At 41.1% G+C, this 15,179-nt stretch overlaps 1 protein-coding gene across 1 annotated transcript in view; it reads right to left on the bottom strand.

Moving 5' to 3' along the window:
* Window positions 1-15,179, bottom strand: part of IRAG2 (inositol 1,4,5-triphosphate receptor associated 2) — a 44,132-nt gene that overhangs the window by 4,333 nt on the left and 24,620 nt on the right. The window contains exons 17-31 of the mRNA XM_074825866.1: window positions 13,803-13,864; window positions 12,798-12,863; window positions 11,711-11,819; window positions 10,406-10,553; window positions 9,508-9,589; window positions 6,048-6,094; window positions 5,903-5,964; window positions 5,660-5,776; window positions 3,444-3,526; window positions 3,231-3,300; window positions 2,386-2,440; window positions 2,272-2,299; window positions 1,591-1,731; window positions 1,028-1,162; window positions 64-211 (exon numbers count right to left, since the gene is read on the bottom strand). Of these exons, the coding sequence (XP_074681967.1) occupies window positions 64-211; window positions 1,028-1,162; window positions 1,591-1,731; window positions 2,272-2,299; window positions 2,386-2,440; window positions 3,231-3,300; window positions 3,444-3,526; window positions 5,660-5,776; window positions 5,903-5,964; window positions 6,048-6,094; window positions 9,508-9,589; window positions 10,406-10,553; window positions 11,711-11,819; window positions 12,798-12,863; window positions 13,803-13,864 (1,353 nt within the window). The remainder of the gene's footprint in view (window positions 1-63; window positions 212-1,027; window positions 1,163-1,590; window positions 1,732-2,271; window positions 2,300-2,385; window positions 2,441-3,230; window positions 3,301-3,443; window positions 3,527-5,659; window positions 5,777-5,902; window positions 5,965-6,047; window positions 6,095-9,507; window positions 9,590-10,405; window positions 10,554-11,710; window positions 11,820-12,797; window positions 12,864-13,802; window positions 13,865-15,179) is intronic.

Raw genomic sequence — 15,179 nt, 5'->3', positions numbered from 1 at the left:
TAAATAAGGGTCTATCTGTCAGGTGCTAGAAAGAGGAAAGACAAAGCAGCTTTTCTTAGTTACCTCGATCTCCAAGAGCACTAAAGGATCTCTCGTTCTGGAGCAGGACCTGTTTCAGCTCCTCAAGTTCTGCATGTTCTTTTGCGTACATGCGCTTCAGGTTTTCCACATGTTGAATCATTACTTCCACAGCCTTACTGACACGGCTCTCCTAGCAGAGCAAATGCAACAGCAGTAGGAAAAAGAAGCAGCTCTTTAAGGAACTGCATCATGTTTGGAGTTTAAGACTTTTTTTTCCCCCCCTTAACCATCTACTTTCATCTTGTATCACCATGATGCAACATCCTCTCATTTTTGTCCACCTTTTAAAAGTTTCACTACAACCCATCTCCTAATACTTGTCCAAGTTACACAGGTCTCATTTCTCCAGTGATTACTCCTAAAATAAATTAGTCTTCATTTTCTGAGCCCTTACAACTCCTCCTCATCTCTTTCTCTGATCTACAGTCTCAGCTGCCACCACGCATTTGCTAGTATTGCCAAATCATATTTTCATGCTGTTCTTTGACATTATACACAGTTACACATAACATTTCAGCAGGTCTCTGTAAATTTCCATAGATTTATCTTATTAGCTGCCCTTTCCATAAGGCACAGAAATACCATTAGAGCACCAAGAGTATTGTTACCACATTGCATTCTTGTGCTCTCTACTGTATAGATCCCTCTGCTGCAAATTCTTTTTTGGATTTTTGTCTGTTTTAAATTGGGACCATATTTCTGTTGTGTGTTTTTGCACAATGCTAATGCAATGTAGCTGCTCTCACGGCCTGGGATTACTTATAACACCACACACAGTGATCTGAAGAGAAAGCCAGGACTAAGCTGTACTGGTCAGTCTGCATTACATACACAAGATTCCCAAGTCTAATTCTGGAACCAGAAGCCTAGCAAACAGATACTGCTATCCCTTTACATCTAGAAGCTTTTAACTTTGTACAAAATACATTTACATGGAAATGATTACCTGATTAATAGCTCCCAACATCTCTGCTCTACTGGCAACTCGAGCTGCATACTGGCTAAGGAACTGCAAGCTTTTCTGCAACTTCTTAATGATCTCCTGTGCTTGGTTATCTTCTTCACACAAAGGAACTAAAGCCTAAGAGGCATATTGGTAAGAAAAACACTGTGAGCTATTAGTAGAGAAAGAAGGGTGAACCCAACTGATGACACCGAGCAGCTGTGTTCAGGCCCACACAGTCGCAAGGTCCAATATCCTTGCTCAGTGTAACTTGGATACAGACCTCCAGTGGGAAGAGACTTCAGCTTACCTAGCATAAAATCAGCTGAAGACAGAGGTTCTTGCCCAACATCTGTGCAATAGAATTTCCTCACTGCCCCACAGTCAGATAAAGGCTACCCCTCAGCTGCAAAGTCTTTCGTATTTCAAGTGTGTCACTTAAGAACTTCATTCAGATTTGCTTATAATGTGTTACACACACACAAATCCTAAAAAGAGCCGTATTACGAGAGACCCTTTCACAACCATCCATCCCATCCACCCTACCAGCCTTGGCCAATGCTAACCTCTAACATCTTTAGAGCATTTGTGATCTCCTTTTTCAAATTTTCTTCAGCCAAGTCTCGGGACCTTTCTTCAAGCCTCACTCTCTTGTCCAAGGTAAACAAGTCACATTTAAAACCTAAGGACAATCTCAGAAATTCAGCCTGTTATGGGAGAGGAAAAGATTTCAGAATAATCCAAGTGACGCAGAATTTTTTAAAGTAGATTTGGATACTGACATTACATTTGGGACTATACCCCATGAATAAAGTTATAGGGGAAATACAGAAGAGAAAGTGAACATGGCCCACTTCCCCAAAGCCAGTCTTCCCATCTGTAGTGATGGGGGAAATAATCTGCAGCCAGAATAGGTGGTATCCTGGCAGCATGCAGTGTGCCATCTGTGTCTTGACAAAACTGTCTTAAATCAGCACATTCTGTCTGGGAGGAGGTCACAGCTATGCTCCTTCAAGCTTGAAAATAAATGTTTCCGTAGCAACAAATCTTTTGTTCAGTTTCACAGATTTCCACCTTTTCTCCTCTCTTCCAAAATTTCCATTGGCCTTGGAAAGACAGATTTCAGAATCCAACTTATAGAAACACATCCAGTTTAAGCTACTCGGCATCAAGATATTTATCAGGGCTTATCTACAAGATCTTTCGGATGTCCAAGATACTTAAGGATACAAGCAGTCAAGACTTACCTCTACTTCTTTCTCATTAGGGGAGTCACTGTAGGATAAGAAGAAGCAATTATGTAACAGACTGCAGCTTTAAATTCATACCTGCAGGTGATCATTGAAAGTCAGAACACTTACGGCTCATTTTGCTTTGTTTTATCTCCTTTAATGCCACCTGCAGTGGGTGAACTCCCTGAGAAGAGGAAAAAAGTTCTCAGAAAAAAGTGAAAAAACAGCCTCCCCAAACCATCTTATGAAAGTCTTTTAAACTTCAGCAGAAGCCACTGTTAAAGATTTCCAGTGTTAAGCCCTTGCCAACAAAACCCACTTGTGTACCTCAGAGTACGTTAGGGTTAGAGCATCAGTAAGACAGCACAACACTGTCAGTGGTACAAAGCCCCAAACGTTAGTTTAGTTGGCTTCAACTGGAATCTAATTAGTACAGGAATGGTTAATTACAGGTTTTGGCTTAAGTTCCCAGCCCACAGGTTCAGGATGTTACATGACTTACTACATCACTAGCTTTTAGTGAGCTCCAAAGGCAAAAGGTGAGGTGACTAGAAGAGTGGAGATGTCTAAGCACAGTTCAGTAGAAACACCATCCTGCTTATCTGTATCTTATTACCCCAAGCTCTAGCTACCATAGAGGATGCTGCTTTACAAGTCTGGGGAGAGCAGGCATGCCAGAACTGTTTCAAGTATCCCAACTCCTTTGCAGCTCCTAAGAATTTTTCCCTCCTATCTAGAAGAAGATGGAGCTGTAGAAATCAGAGAAGCAGATTTTGCATGATAATGTTTTCCTTCTCTCCACTGCTAATCATTTTGATCTCTAACTGCAGCTACTATTCCTTAAAACAAAAAACCCCTCATAATAATTGTTGTGGTGCAGGCAGCTCTCTGCACCTCTTTACACCTCTTGACCCCGGTGACCAAGGCATGCACTCCAGTGAGTTACACGGATGTGTTCAGCAAAAACCTCTTACCTTTCCTACTGGGAACCATAGCTGGTGCTTCCTCACTCTGCTCTTTATTATTCTTTTCCTGGTACACCTCCTAAAGACATAGCAGAGAGTAGTGATAGCAAGGGAACAGCCACACCACCACTGGAGGGGCCTGTCCCCTCCTGCAGTATTTTTCTTTCTTTGTCACTGCTTAGCCAAACCAGTTCCATGTTTCACTGTCACTAGGACTCTCACCGGGTCTTGCTTCAAAACGTTTTGAAATGCAGTTTTGTGTTCCTCCATCATGGGGCAGAATTCCTTCACGGTCAGATCTGCTCCTGGGGAGAAACATTCCAGAAACCAAATATAACTATAAAAATAAAGCAAGCCTCCAACACCCAATGTACTAGCCATTAACCAACAGGGCTAAAAAATTGCAACAAATTCCAGGAGAGAGCATTAAAAAAAGAGAGGCAGCAGCAAAGAACACCATAAAGACATAAAGGAAGAAGTGGGATGATAATTATGTTTGGCTTGGGGAGGGGGGGGGGGGGGAAATCACAAGAAGTGTCACACATCTACCAGTGAGACTATTACTCCTGGTTGCAGTTGCAGGAGTTACAGTAATATTCCCTTGTATAAATTAATTCCATTATTTTGCTATCAGCATGGGGTTTTTTTGTTTGCTATTTAAAGAGACAGTTTATAATTAATCTGGGGGGGGGGGGGGGGGAATTCTATAAGTGCAAGAATATGTAAAAAAGAAAAAATGAATCCCATACACAAACTAACAGAAGTGATGGGTGTTTGTAACTATCTTCTTGCATATTACGGAATATCAGATAAGTCAAGAAATAGATGCTACTTCAGCTGCTGTTACTGAAGAGCTCGAGCATAACCAGGTTGTGAAATGCACACAGCTGGGGTATTTCAGGGGTTCATAAGCTTCAAACATAGTCTGACACTTGGACTGTCCTTTGTACCTAAAAACTGAACTATCAGGGTGCTGATAGAGCCAAGAAAAACTCCCTCTTTTTGCCAGAAGAGGAATGGTAATGAACTGGGAAATTCAGGAACTGATTATGCCAATTCAAATGTAATTTGTCCCACAATTTAGAAAAGTTTTAAAGCAGGCAAAAATAACCTCCAGGAAATCAGCTATTAAGGATTTAAAAAAGAAAATAGTTAAGAAACTGAAGAAAGTCTGAGAGTCACACTAGTTTCTTGTGTAGCAGTAACTTTGGTAGCTATTTATACCTTTTAGAACATCTAGTTTTTTTTTTTTTTTTGGCTGTTTATGTAGTCATACACCCCCACAAAGATGCAGACCAAAGAAATGGCACAACAAGCTTCAGATTTGAAGTGCTTTTCATCCTTCACACTAACAACCTGTACTTAGCACTCCCTTTTGTCCCTGCTGATTTTTGCAGCAGCCCTAAGTATCTAACCAGTCTCCCAAGCACCTTTGGAAGACATTGTGTGGCATTAGCAAAAAAGCACACGTGGAGATTCATCAGTGTCTCTGTTCTAATACTAGAAACACTTTCTATTCAGAGATGTACAACAAGCAGTAGGATTTTCAGACTTTAAAGCTATTTGGGCTCTTTCTGATCTGTTTTGCATATCTGTTTCCTCCTTGCCAAAGACACCTAGACCACATATGAAAATTAACAGTAAAGGCAAATTAGTAGAAAGAAAATACATATAAGTGAGGAAACTTCAGGAAGATAGTACTAAAGAAAGAAACAAAACCAAGCAAGAAATGATGACAAAAAGACTTATATTTAGGTAAAGGTTAAAAAAATGGTTGCAAACAAGCATGTACACATATTCTGTGATGCTTATTCAGATCAGCTTTTTTAAAAATAGCTTAAGTACACCGTGTACACACACTCCAGTTTTGTTTTGCTTTTAGTTTTTAGTGGAAGAAGCACCATAAGATCTGATAAGAATAATTCTTCTTGGTGTTTATGGCTATAGCAAAAGACAGAACCATACATAAAAGCCTCTATCCTCATTTCTCCTCTTGATCCATCCCAGCTTCTTCTTCCATGGCGAGCATCAGTTTTGAAAGAGAGGAAAGTGTTATTTAGTCTAGCTATGTCACTAAACTGTTTAAAACCATGAAAACATTCTCTCTTCTCCCAAAATTACCTGGGGTTTAGTACTCACACCGTGTTTTGCCAGCTGAGCAAGCATCAAGATTTCACTAAGTTATTTCATGCTTACTTCTTGCAGTGCTGTAGCCTACTGGTCTCCTGCAAGCAGGTAAAGCCTTATTCCTACTCAGAGTTTCAGGGAGGTTTAAGAGCACTCACAGGCAAAAGTGTGTTCAACAGAAAAAAAAAAAGTCACAATCGCAATCATAATTAAGCTATTTTTCTTACTTAGCTTCCTCACTTCAAAGATGTGCTGGAAGGAAGCCGTTTCCTCATTGCTCAAGTGCCACTGTGCTGCAGCAGTTACTGTACCTGATACGGGAGTAGCCGGATCCTTATCACTGTTTTTCTCCATTGCTACCGAAGTTGGCACATCTTCCTCTTTCTCACGTAAGAACTTGAGTGATTTTTCCTCCATAGCAAGAAAGCCTGTAATACCAGACAACAGAAGACAGAGCTCTTGCTGTTCAGTAAGTGTGCAGGCTTGAGCATATCTATTTCTAAGACTTTCAGTGCAGAAAGTTCACACATCTGTGCCCTACATTAAGGGCTTACCTGTTACTGGTGTGGTGCTTTCCAAAGAGGATGTAAGAACTTGGGGTGATGCTAAGTGATCGCTGCCAAAACAAAATTCTTTCAGATACTCATCTATACTATACAATCTTGATAAAGGCTTTTAAAAGCTTGCACAAAACCTGACCTGGATGGGATCAGACTGGCTGGTAGTGTTGGCTCTGCACAGTCAATCTTAATGGAAAGAGAGAAGAGTTAGTATCAGGGAAAGGGTTGCCATGTGAGTAGAAAATTTGTATGTCAAAGTTTCCATAATTCCCCCAGCTGTGCCTAAATTATTTCAGCAGTGAAGAACTAGATGTTAAATGCATGCAGATTCATCTGCTAGTCCAAAGCCACCCATACATACAGTATGTAGCTTAGCATGTTATCATCATTAGGAGTGAAAACTATATTTCCGCAGAAATCTTATCTCAGGAATAATGTACTTAGAGATGTATTTTCATTCCTGACTTCATGTTTTGCTTCTAACACACATTTTCAAGTGATTGACAGGTGTTACCACACCACTGTTCTATCTTAATGCCATGCATCAAGATACATCCACTTTCAAGGTCTTGACCTCAAACCCTACAAGTGAGGTGCACAGAGCTTCACTTGGCTATAGATGTCAGACTCGTTTAGGTAAATAAAAGCATTGACTATTAACAGCTTAATAGAGCAGATGATTCAGAACACAGAAAACTTGCATGCTGTGTTGTACATTTTAATGTCTGTCTTTGAATGATGCTGGTTTTCAATATCGTATATAACAACTACCTAGGCCAGCTCAGAAGGTTTCAGGCCTTCTCCTTTGTATGCAAACAGCAGACAGGAATTCAGCAGTTAAAGGCCAGTTTTGCTCATGTTCCTTCAGCCACTACAGTGTAGTTTGGACCCGAGTCTTATCATGTCACAAACAAAAACAACATCCTCTTCAGTCTTTTAATTTGGCAAGGGAAATACTGACTGAGAAATATCCCTCTTCCTCATTTCACCCTGGGGAACTCCAGTTTACTTATTCAACTGATAGATTGATCTCTCTTTATGGGTGAAAATACAGGGTGAAACAGAAGTTTAAAGGTTTAGGTCGGTAATGACTTGTGATGAACTCCACCCACTGTTGAAGAGGAAAAAAACCAACCCAAACCAACCAAAAAGTAAACCTATCTCCAAGCAGAGAAGTCATGAGGCTAGCCAGCTTTGGGTAGCTCCCTACATATCAAGTGTCCAAGAGCACTATTGAAGTGGGGGGCGGGACAACAGAAAAACCATATCAGCAAGTGATCACCTATGTTCTACTATCTTCCCTCCCACTCAGGAAACCCAGCAAAATAGGAAAGGAGGTGACCAAGGCCCCCAGTCACTTCTGAGAACAATCAACAGCTTCCAACATCAGCAAGTGCCTTTTCTCTTCTCCCCACTCCCCCACCCATCGGAGCTCAATCACACTCGCAGAGCCTTGCCCCAGCCAGCCGCATGTTTCCTCTAATGCAAATGCAGGCTATTTTTATTCTTATTTGAATTCTCTATTAAGCTTAAGGAAGTACAGCATTGTATTTGCTTTGTTCAGGCCATTAGGTCTACAGGAGTATTGGGGAAGGAGAAGGTGAAAATGAATAGTATGGTGGAATGAAAACAAACATGCACACACACCCCACCCCACATCACCCAAACAAACAAACAAACAAAAAAATCCCTTGTATCACCTGAAACTGACTAAAGCATTACAGTATTCTACCTGCTCTCTCCCTCCCCAGGTAATCACATGATCAGTGGTTTGTTTGCAATGAAGGAAAATCCTTAATTCAGTTTTTAAAACCCCATACTGATTATTAGGATTGTGAGCTCCTATAGATTGCATAGGCTACACTTAAAGAGAAAAAACACAACAAGAAACACCCACATTCTAGATTTCCTAATAAAATTTGTTTGCACAGGGCATTAGAGAATGGTTCTTCTTCCTAATAAAAAGATTCAAAAAAGATCCTAATCCAGTACACTCCTAATCACTTTTTCTCCTCTTCATCATTTCAATTAGAGGATCCTTGGATTATTATGCTATCACAACAGACAAATTCTGGCCACAGTCTTGTATAACTACTCCAAAACAAGCATTAGTGGAAGGCCTATCAACTGTTTCTTAGACTGTGATACTACCTTTGCATTTATAAATCAAAACAAGTATAAAAAGCCCAAGCTTCAACAAGCTGTCACAAGAGCTCTTTTAATAAATAGCCCCTAAACTCCTATGGTCACAATGCTTTGATAAAATAACTTAAGTTACTTACATGCTGAAGGGCTTGATCTGTTCAGACACATCTGCAACCACAGTGTAACAAAAAACCTAGGGAGACTTTTCCTATTAAACACGGATATTCAAATTTTGCTGCATGTCACAGTTTTTAGAACAGATGCCGGACACAGCCCATTTTCTTTTTCTCTGGGGCAAGCCTTAAGATTTTAACTTTCTCCCTCTAGAATATTCACGTGGGAAAGAAATCAAAAATGGAAAATGACATTTCTGAGCCCAGCTGGAGTTACAGAAAGCTCCAGAGCAATGAAGCACAGGCATTTCAAACAACTTTGCAAGGTTGTGACTTTCCAGAAGGACTCGATAAAGCAAAAGCCCTTGAGATTATTCTCTAAAATAGCTTAAGTAGCAGCAGCACAAGCTAGGAGTTCCTCACCTGTTTTACCCCCAACAGAACAGCGTGCTGAAACCACAGGCACCCCCACCACTCTTGCTTTTTACCCTCACTGCACTTTCTGCCTTGATTTGCTGCCACCACTGAACCATTACTGCACTTGCAGGTACCACACACCAGCTAGAGTAGATCTGAGGTTGCCTGCTCATCAGTCTTGCAAAGGTTATTTCCAGGTTCACAGAAACCACTGACCAATATTCTCCCATCATCACCACCAGCACCAATATTGGAGTTTGTAAAGCTAGACAGACACCCTGGTGGCAGGACTGAGGTCTAGATTTCAGTAGTGAGTATTGTGGCACTGAGCACAGAGCACAATTAGGTGTGCTGAGCTGCAGCTCATCTTGCTGTTTCTACAAGAAAGCCAACTGACAGTTCAGGCTGTAGGTGCAGGATAAAGCAGCAAATGCATATCTGAGCACACCAGCTGAAGGAAAGTTTTCATACAGCAAAGATGTTTTTCAGCTGTTACATGGTAGCTGTAGGTGAAAGTGCAAAGAAAGGCAGCATTCACAAGTAAAACATCCTGCGGCTTCTTGCAGGTGGATAAAGAGAGCAAAAATCACTCAGACTTCCCTGGCAGAACTGAGCACTACTGCAGAAACAGCGCTGTCTCAAGCCTTGAAATCACATGTAAAATACTCCCCAGCTAAAAGCATGACCCAGTTGCACGCAAACATCAAGATGTTTTGGTCTATAACTACAGTATTCCAGAAGTGTGCCCCAATAGAAGGGGCTACCCCACACAGAACAAAATGTCATAGCACCCTGCTGACAGATGCCAGCTCCATTCACCTTGGAGCAGTGCTGATTTATAGCTGCTCAATCTGGATCTGAGTAGGCCACTAAATGCTTGAACCCATTCAAAACCACATCTCGGGCGTCAGCGACGGCACTCACCTCAGTAAGTGAAGAGTCCATCATTGTAATGGAAACAGGAAGGTCTGCATCGGTATGGTTATCAGCAGAGCATATTTTCCACCTGGCAATACACACTTTATTTGCATATTGCCCAAACAACAGTAGGATATATTGCCCATTTTCCTTAAGCACATAACAACCAAGTCACCCCTCTCCGTACAGTCAGACAGCTGGTCTCTCAAAGACAGACAAATTCATCACTAACATCAATCCCTCCTCCCCCGAACAGCAAAAACCACCACCAGTCCTTCTCCCAACCTCCTCCACACTACACAATTCTACAGAAAACCAGTGGCAAAAGCTTCAAGAGCTGCTGAGTCTTTTCCTGCAGACTGCCTGCCTCTGCATCTCCAGGAACATCCTTATCTTTTAAAATATTCACTGACAATAGTTAGCTAGCTTTCATAATCTTAAGCAATTCAATTCTCAGTTTTCAAGATTTAAGGAGGCAGCTCGATAAGCAAAGACCTCAGAACTCCTGCTGTAAACTCTGAAAAAAAAAAAAGTGACTCCTCAAAGCCAGTAGGATTTTGGCTGCTGAATGGGAGTGTCAGTTGTGAGTTAAATACTGAAAATAGACACAAGAACGCCTACATCATGCCTCACTTCTACAGCATGAAATGGAAACACCATCATTGTATTTGGCTGGTGGTTATACCAACTGTTTCAATAAAAAGTTTTAATATTACTTTTGTGAAAAGAAGCAAATATTACCCTGTAACACCATTAGCTGACCACTGAGTGTCCAGTATTTCCTAAGAGAGATGCTCTGCTTTTGAACTTGGCATGTGCTGGGGATACAGCTTTCCCTTGGAACCTGCTAAATCCCATGGACTCTTCCACCCTTCACCCCGAAGAGGTTATTCTTCTATCTTACTTGCACCCCACCAATGTCACATCTGAAGTGGATGCATGTCCCAGGTCACAGCTTTCAAACTTGCAGCTGCCAGAGCTGTGTCTACAAGGCTGATCCCAGCCGTGCACAGGAAAGTTATTCAGGCATGAGGTTTCCAAGGTCAGAGCATCTGTGAAGAGAGACAATTATGAAGAGCGGAGGTCATTGGCAAAGTTGGATTTAGTCACCTGTCAGTTTTTGACTAAGTCTAAAATAATCAAGAAGGAGACCAACCAAATACAGATTTATAATAAGGCAGCTTCCATCTTGGTATGAAAGGATTAGGTTACGCAGCCTTAAACATATTCTGTAGATGGAGAGTCTGCAGCACCTGGGGATGGGGATTTTCCATCAGCCAGGTTATAGAAATTTCCTTGTTGGACAGCTTTGTTGTTGTGAACTGTTTTGTGTGGCAGAGAGGTCTGGGAAATAGATAGTCCTTTTTTTGTATCAATACTTGATTGGTGCAAGCCAAGAATATCAGCCTTAATTGTGTCTGGATCATGATACTACAGCAAGTTGCAAGAACACTCCGAGCTGGCCCACTGAAACAGCCCTTTCAAAGCAGCATAGTAGTGCTCTTATAAGGAGCATGTGCAGTCAAGCAAGATTTTCTTTTGTTTCCCCCAGTATGACATAGAATTACATCTAAGCATTTTATAGTTTGTGTGAGAATAGTCACTGTGTTGTACCAGTTTACTCTGGAAGAAATGCTTTGTCTATAAAATCCCAAGTGCACCCTGCAGTTCTGTGGCCCTGCAATGCATATTGGTCAGTGGTTGCTTTTAATATTCATAAGGCTCAAGAGGTGCAGGGAAGTATGAACAGCTTATGAATGCAGGAGAAATCAACAAATACAATTATTTGATTCTCAGCAGCTATGTTACCCGTTCAACTTTTTAAACCAGGACTGACCACAGCTCAGCAGCAAAGTAGCAGGACATTGCTTGCTATCTCAGTGTGTGCCAGTCAGAGCGAACAGGAAGAACAGAACTCAAGCCCTCTTGATCCACCTTGTCAGGAATATGCTTGGATGTATGATTTATACCAGTAGTTCCTTAAGTTTCTGAGGACTCCTGTTAGGTTAACAGACCTTTTCAGGCCTTTAATTGCAAGCATTATAAACATGGTTCAGCCTCCTGGATTACATGCAACAATAGGCTAAAGCTGACAATAGCTTTTCCACACTATCAGCATGTTTAGCACCAGTGATACTGTTCTATACCACATGTCAACTCTTCCTATATTTTAGGAGACAGAAGAATAGCCAACACCACCAGGTCTTACCTAGCAGAGGTGTACTACGCCAGTATGAAACATCTGAGGCCAGTGTCCTGGGAAGTTCAGAGCACAAGATGGGTCCTTCACTCCACAGTTGTTTAGAGCAATGGAGCTGCTAATCGAAAAATACAAAGTACTGCTGCTGTTCAATAATGCTGAATACACCAACATGCATGCAGTTACATCTGCATAATGTAATACTAACAGTTACACAAATACATCATCTGTTGCTTTTTTGTCTAGAAAAACTCACATCCTTAATAGGCAGAACACATACAGGAAGAGGGAAAATAATTCAACTTTACATTTGCAACAGACGTGTTGGTTCAAACTAGGTCTGGAACCAGATACTACAAAACCAGGCAAGATGAGCAGGACAGGAGACACACCCTCCTCCCCAAAAAAAACCCAGCACCCAACCAACCAAACCCTGTGAAAAAAACAAAGAAGAAAGAAAGGAAAAAACCCAAACCAAAACCCTTTCAGTCAAGCCAAGCCAACCAGACAGACTGAGAAGGGGAACATTGGCCCCATGTACAGCACCTGCTACACAGGTCAGATTTCCCTCAGCACGAGCAGAATGTCAGCTCTGGCTCAGCCACATGGAGACAAAAGCACTGCCCCCACCATCTCCTGCCCCTGAATGCACACCACTTGCTTGATGTTTAGTGCTGAAGAGGTGTTATCTGAAGATGGCTAGAGGAAACCTCTGAAGCAACACTTAATGCAGCTGCATTTGACCTAATGTTACTTAAGTGATGAAAAATGGAAAAGAAATTGGAAGATGTAGCCTCTGATCCTTCTCAAAATGCAATTTATCAAATGCCTCTATTTTGTCACAGTGACTGTTCAGAAGCAATAGGAAACTGGTTTTGCAATAACGTTTTGAATATACTTTTGTATGTGTATATACATATGCATGCATATATACATAAATATGTATCTCAAATTATTTTTATTGAATGTTTAACTTGGCAAAGTTTCTCACAAGGAAAGTTATTTATTTCTTTCAGGTCAGGAAAAGAAATAGGAACAAACAAAACTACCATCACATTTTAACAGGCTCAGCAATGGTCATAGCAAGCACACTTACCTTCCCTTTTATCGGCTTAGCTGACGTGGGCAGCAGACCGTAGTCAAATTCTAACTCTGCACAGCACTGTTGAAATAGAGAAACAGTTTAAGGCAGGCAGATGTAGAAGAAAAAAAAAAGTTAAAAAGAGAAGGAACAGTACTATTAATTATGAAGAAAATGGAATTTTATCTTTCTAATTGAACTATTTTCAGCTATCAGGAAAACTATGCAATTGCTTCCCCTTGCTACATTGAGGCTTTAATTCTGCAGACCTTTATGCACAAATACAAGTTTTATTCAAGTGCAGCTAGTTCACAGTTCTGATTCTGTTCCTCTTATGCCCCTGTTACAGCCTAGGATAAACTTTAGGTTCTTCTGTTTGTCTTTATAAATACCTTGTTATTCTATGTTAAATGTAGACTGTTCAGACCCTGAGCTATAGCGTTCCTTACTAGAGCCAGTTGGGAACAAAGTCTTCCCACAATGTCTCCCCCTCCACCCCCTTCCAAACTTGAAGAAAGTATTTTTATTCAAAGCAAAGCACACCAGAGTTATATAATTTCCAGCATACTTCCACAGAGGGGCACAATGGTAATAACTGTTTCATTGCCTATTCCAGTGTCTGGATACTGAAAAATATTTTATTGCGAGATTTTAAATATTTGTCTTCAAGACTATGCAGAAGAGAGGGCTGATTGTGGGGACAAATCACATCAGTTCATCAGGGAAAGCTTCCCTCAGCCCTGTTTGATACGATCACCAATAATTGTTTACAGTAAAGACCAACACCACACGTGTAAGTTCCAGCCCATTTTTTCCAGGAGGCTGAAGAAGGAAAATAATAATATGCAGATCAGTACATAAAATTTACTGCCTCCACAGTTATGTACATGTTAGAAAAGAAGAAATCAGATGCTGTCAAATTACTTGCAGTTTATCTCAGCTGCAGATGTCCTTCCACCAGAGCACCTCCTTGTTTAAGCTTACCTTTTCTTCTCCCACAAAACAAAACAAGCATCATACCTGACACAGCAATTCACAGAGTCGCCTTTGAAGCAGTTCCCATCTCAGTGCATTAGCAGTTGCTATGAAGAGACATTTACAAGTCTTACAGGGTTCCTTATAATTTGATAACAAGTTTATAGTGTCTTTAAACCTGACTACTGCCCATAACAAACTTATTGCACTTTGCTTTTAAAAGTGCAATAAAGTTAAAAGTGCAATAATTTTAAAAGTGCATTTTGGTTTGTGAGTTCTACCCAACAGAAAACACCAAGCACTTTTTCTTCCCTGTGGTTACAACGTTTCCCCTTGCTATAAAGGGGGGGCAATGCTTCCCCACATAGTCAGAGTTAAGGTGCCACAGTTCCCTGTGGAAATGGATGACTCCGTTACGACTTACTGGAAGAGAAACATTTGTCCTTCCAATTTGACATCCGGTACCGAAGTTTTAAAGTTGATGGGTTTTATGTTATACTTTGAAACACTCTTTGTTCAAGTTTAGCAATGCCAGAGCCCACTTCTGGTGACCTCTACCTTGATACAAGTCTATCATAGCTTTTATACCACAGCTAATAATGGGGGGGTGAAGGTGGTGAAAGGAGATTTTGCAAGCACTGTCACTTCGGTGCCTAAGCAAAAAGTGAAGGCAGCTCTCAGTAGCTTGTTCAGCTTTTTCACTGAAGGCTGTAGCAATTAGTGGCAAGGCATGGTTAGACATCTGAAACATAGAAGGAGCTATACCAGGCTGACTTAGGTTGAGCAGTAGCTTCCTTGGCCAACAGGTTCCCTAGTTTCTCATCTCTTACCATGCAGGTGGAAGGAGGTAGGGGAAGGAGTGGAGAAGTGGGTGGCGAAGACACCACAGCCCAGAAGGATCACTAGACCTGCCTGACTTTTTGCAGGAACCAGTATAAAGCCTTGTCCTCCCCTACTCCCATCCTTGTTTGTCAGCCCTGTTCTTCATAACACTTTGCAACTTCTCTACATATCTACCAGTTTATTTCTATTTATCTACAGAAAGGTATTTCTGCAAACTACCTGGAGTCATTTAAAGACAAAGTGTCAGCCATTTTCAGAGTAGTAGTGGTTGTTTTGGGGAGACTTGGTTTTGTTTTGGTTTTTTTCTTCTTTTTTGAGTCAGTGTCACCAGTCTCTTCCACAAGCTCGGGGTTCTCTCTCTTTTCATTTATTCTAGTTCTCTTTGCAGAAGATCTTTGTCTACTCAGAGCTGAAAAATCATATGCTATTTCCATTGTTATCCCTCTTGTTAAAAAAACAACTCCACAGTTTGAAGGAAACAGTAAGCAGGAAAGCAACATGAGCACATACGTCTGAACAATGCCAAAATATTGGTCAGAAATCAGCAAGAACAGTCTGGCGACGTTTCTGCCACATCAA

Source organism: Strix aluco, chromosome 5 (assembly GCF_031877795.1).
Source record: "Strix aluco isolate bStrAlu1 chromosome 5, bStrAlu1.hap1, whole genome shotgun sequence".
Classification (NCBI taxonomy): domain Eukaryota; kingdom Metazoa; phylum Chordata; class Aves; order Strigiformes; family Strigidae; genus Strix; species Strix aluco.
Note: the sequence above shows the minus strand (reverse complement) of the source record. Positions and strands in the feature narration are given on the sequence as shown.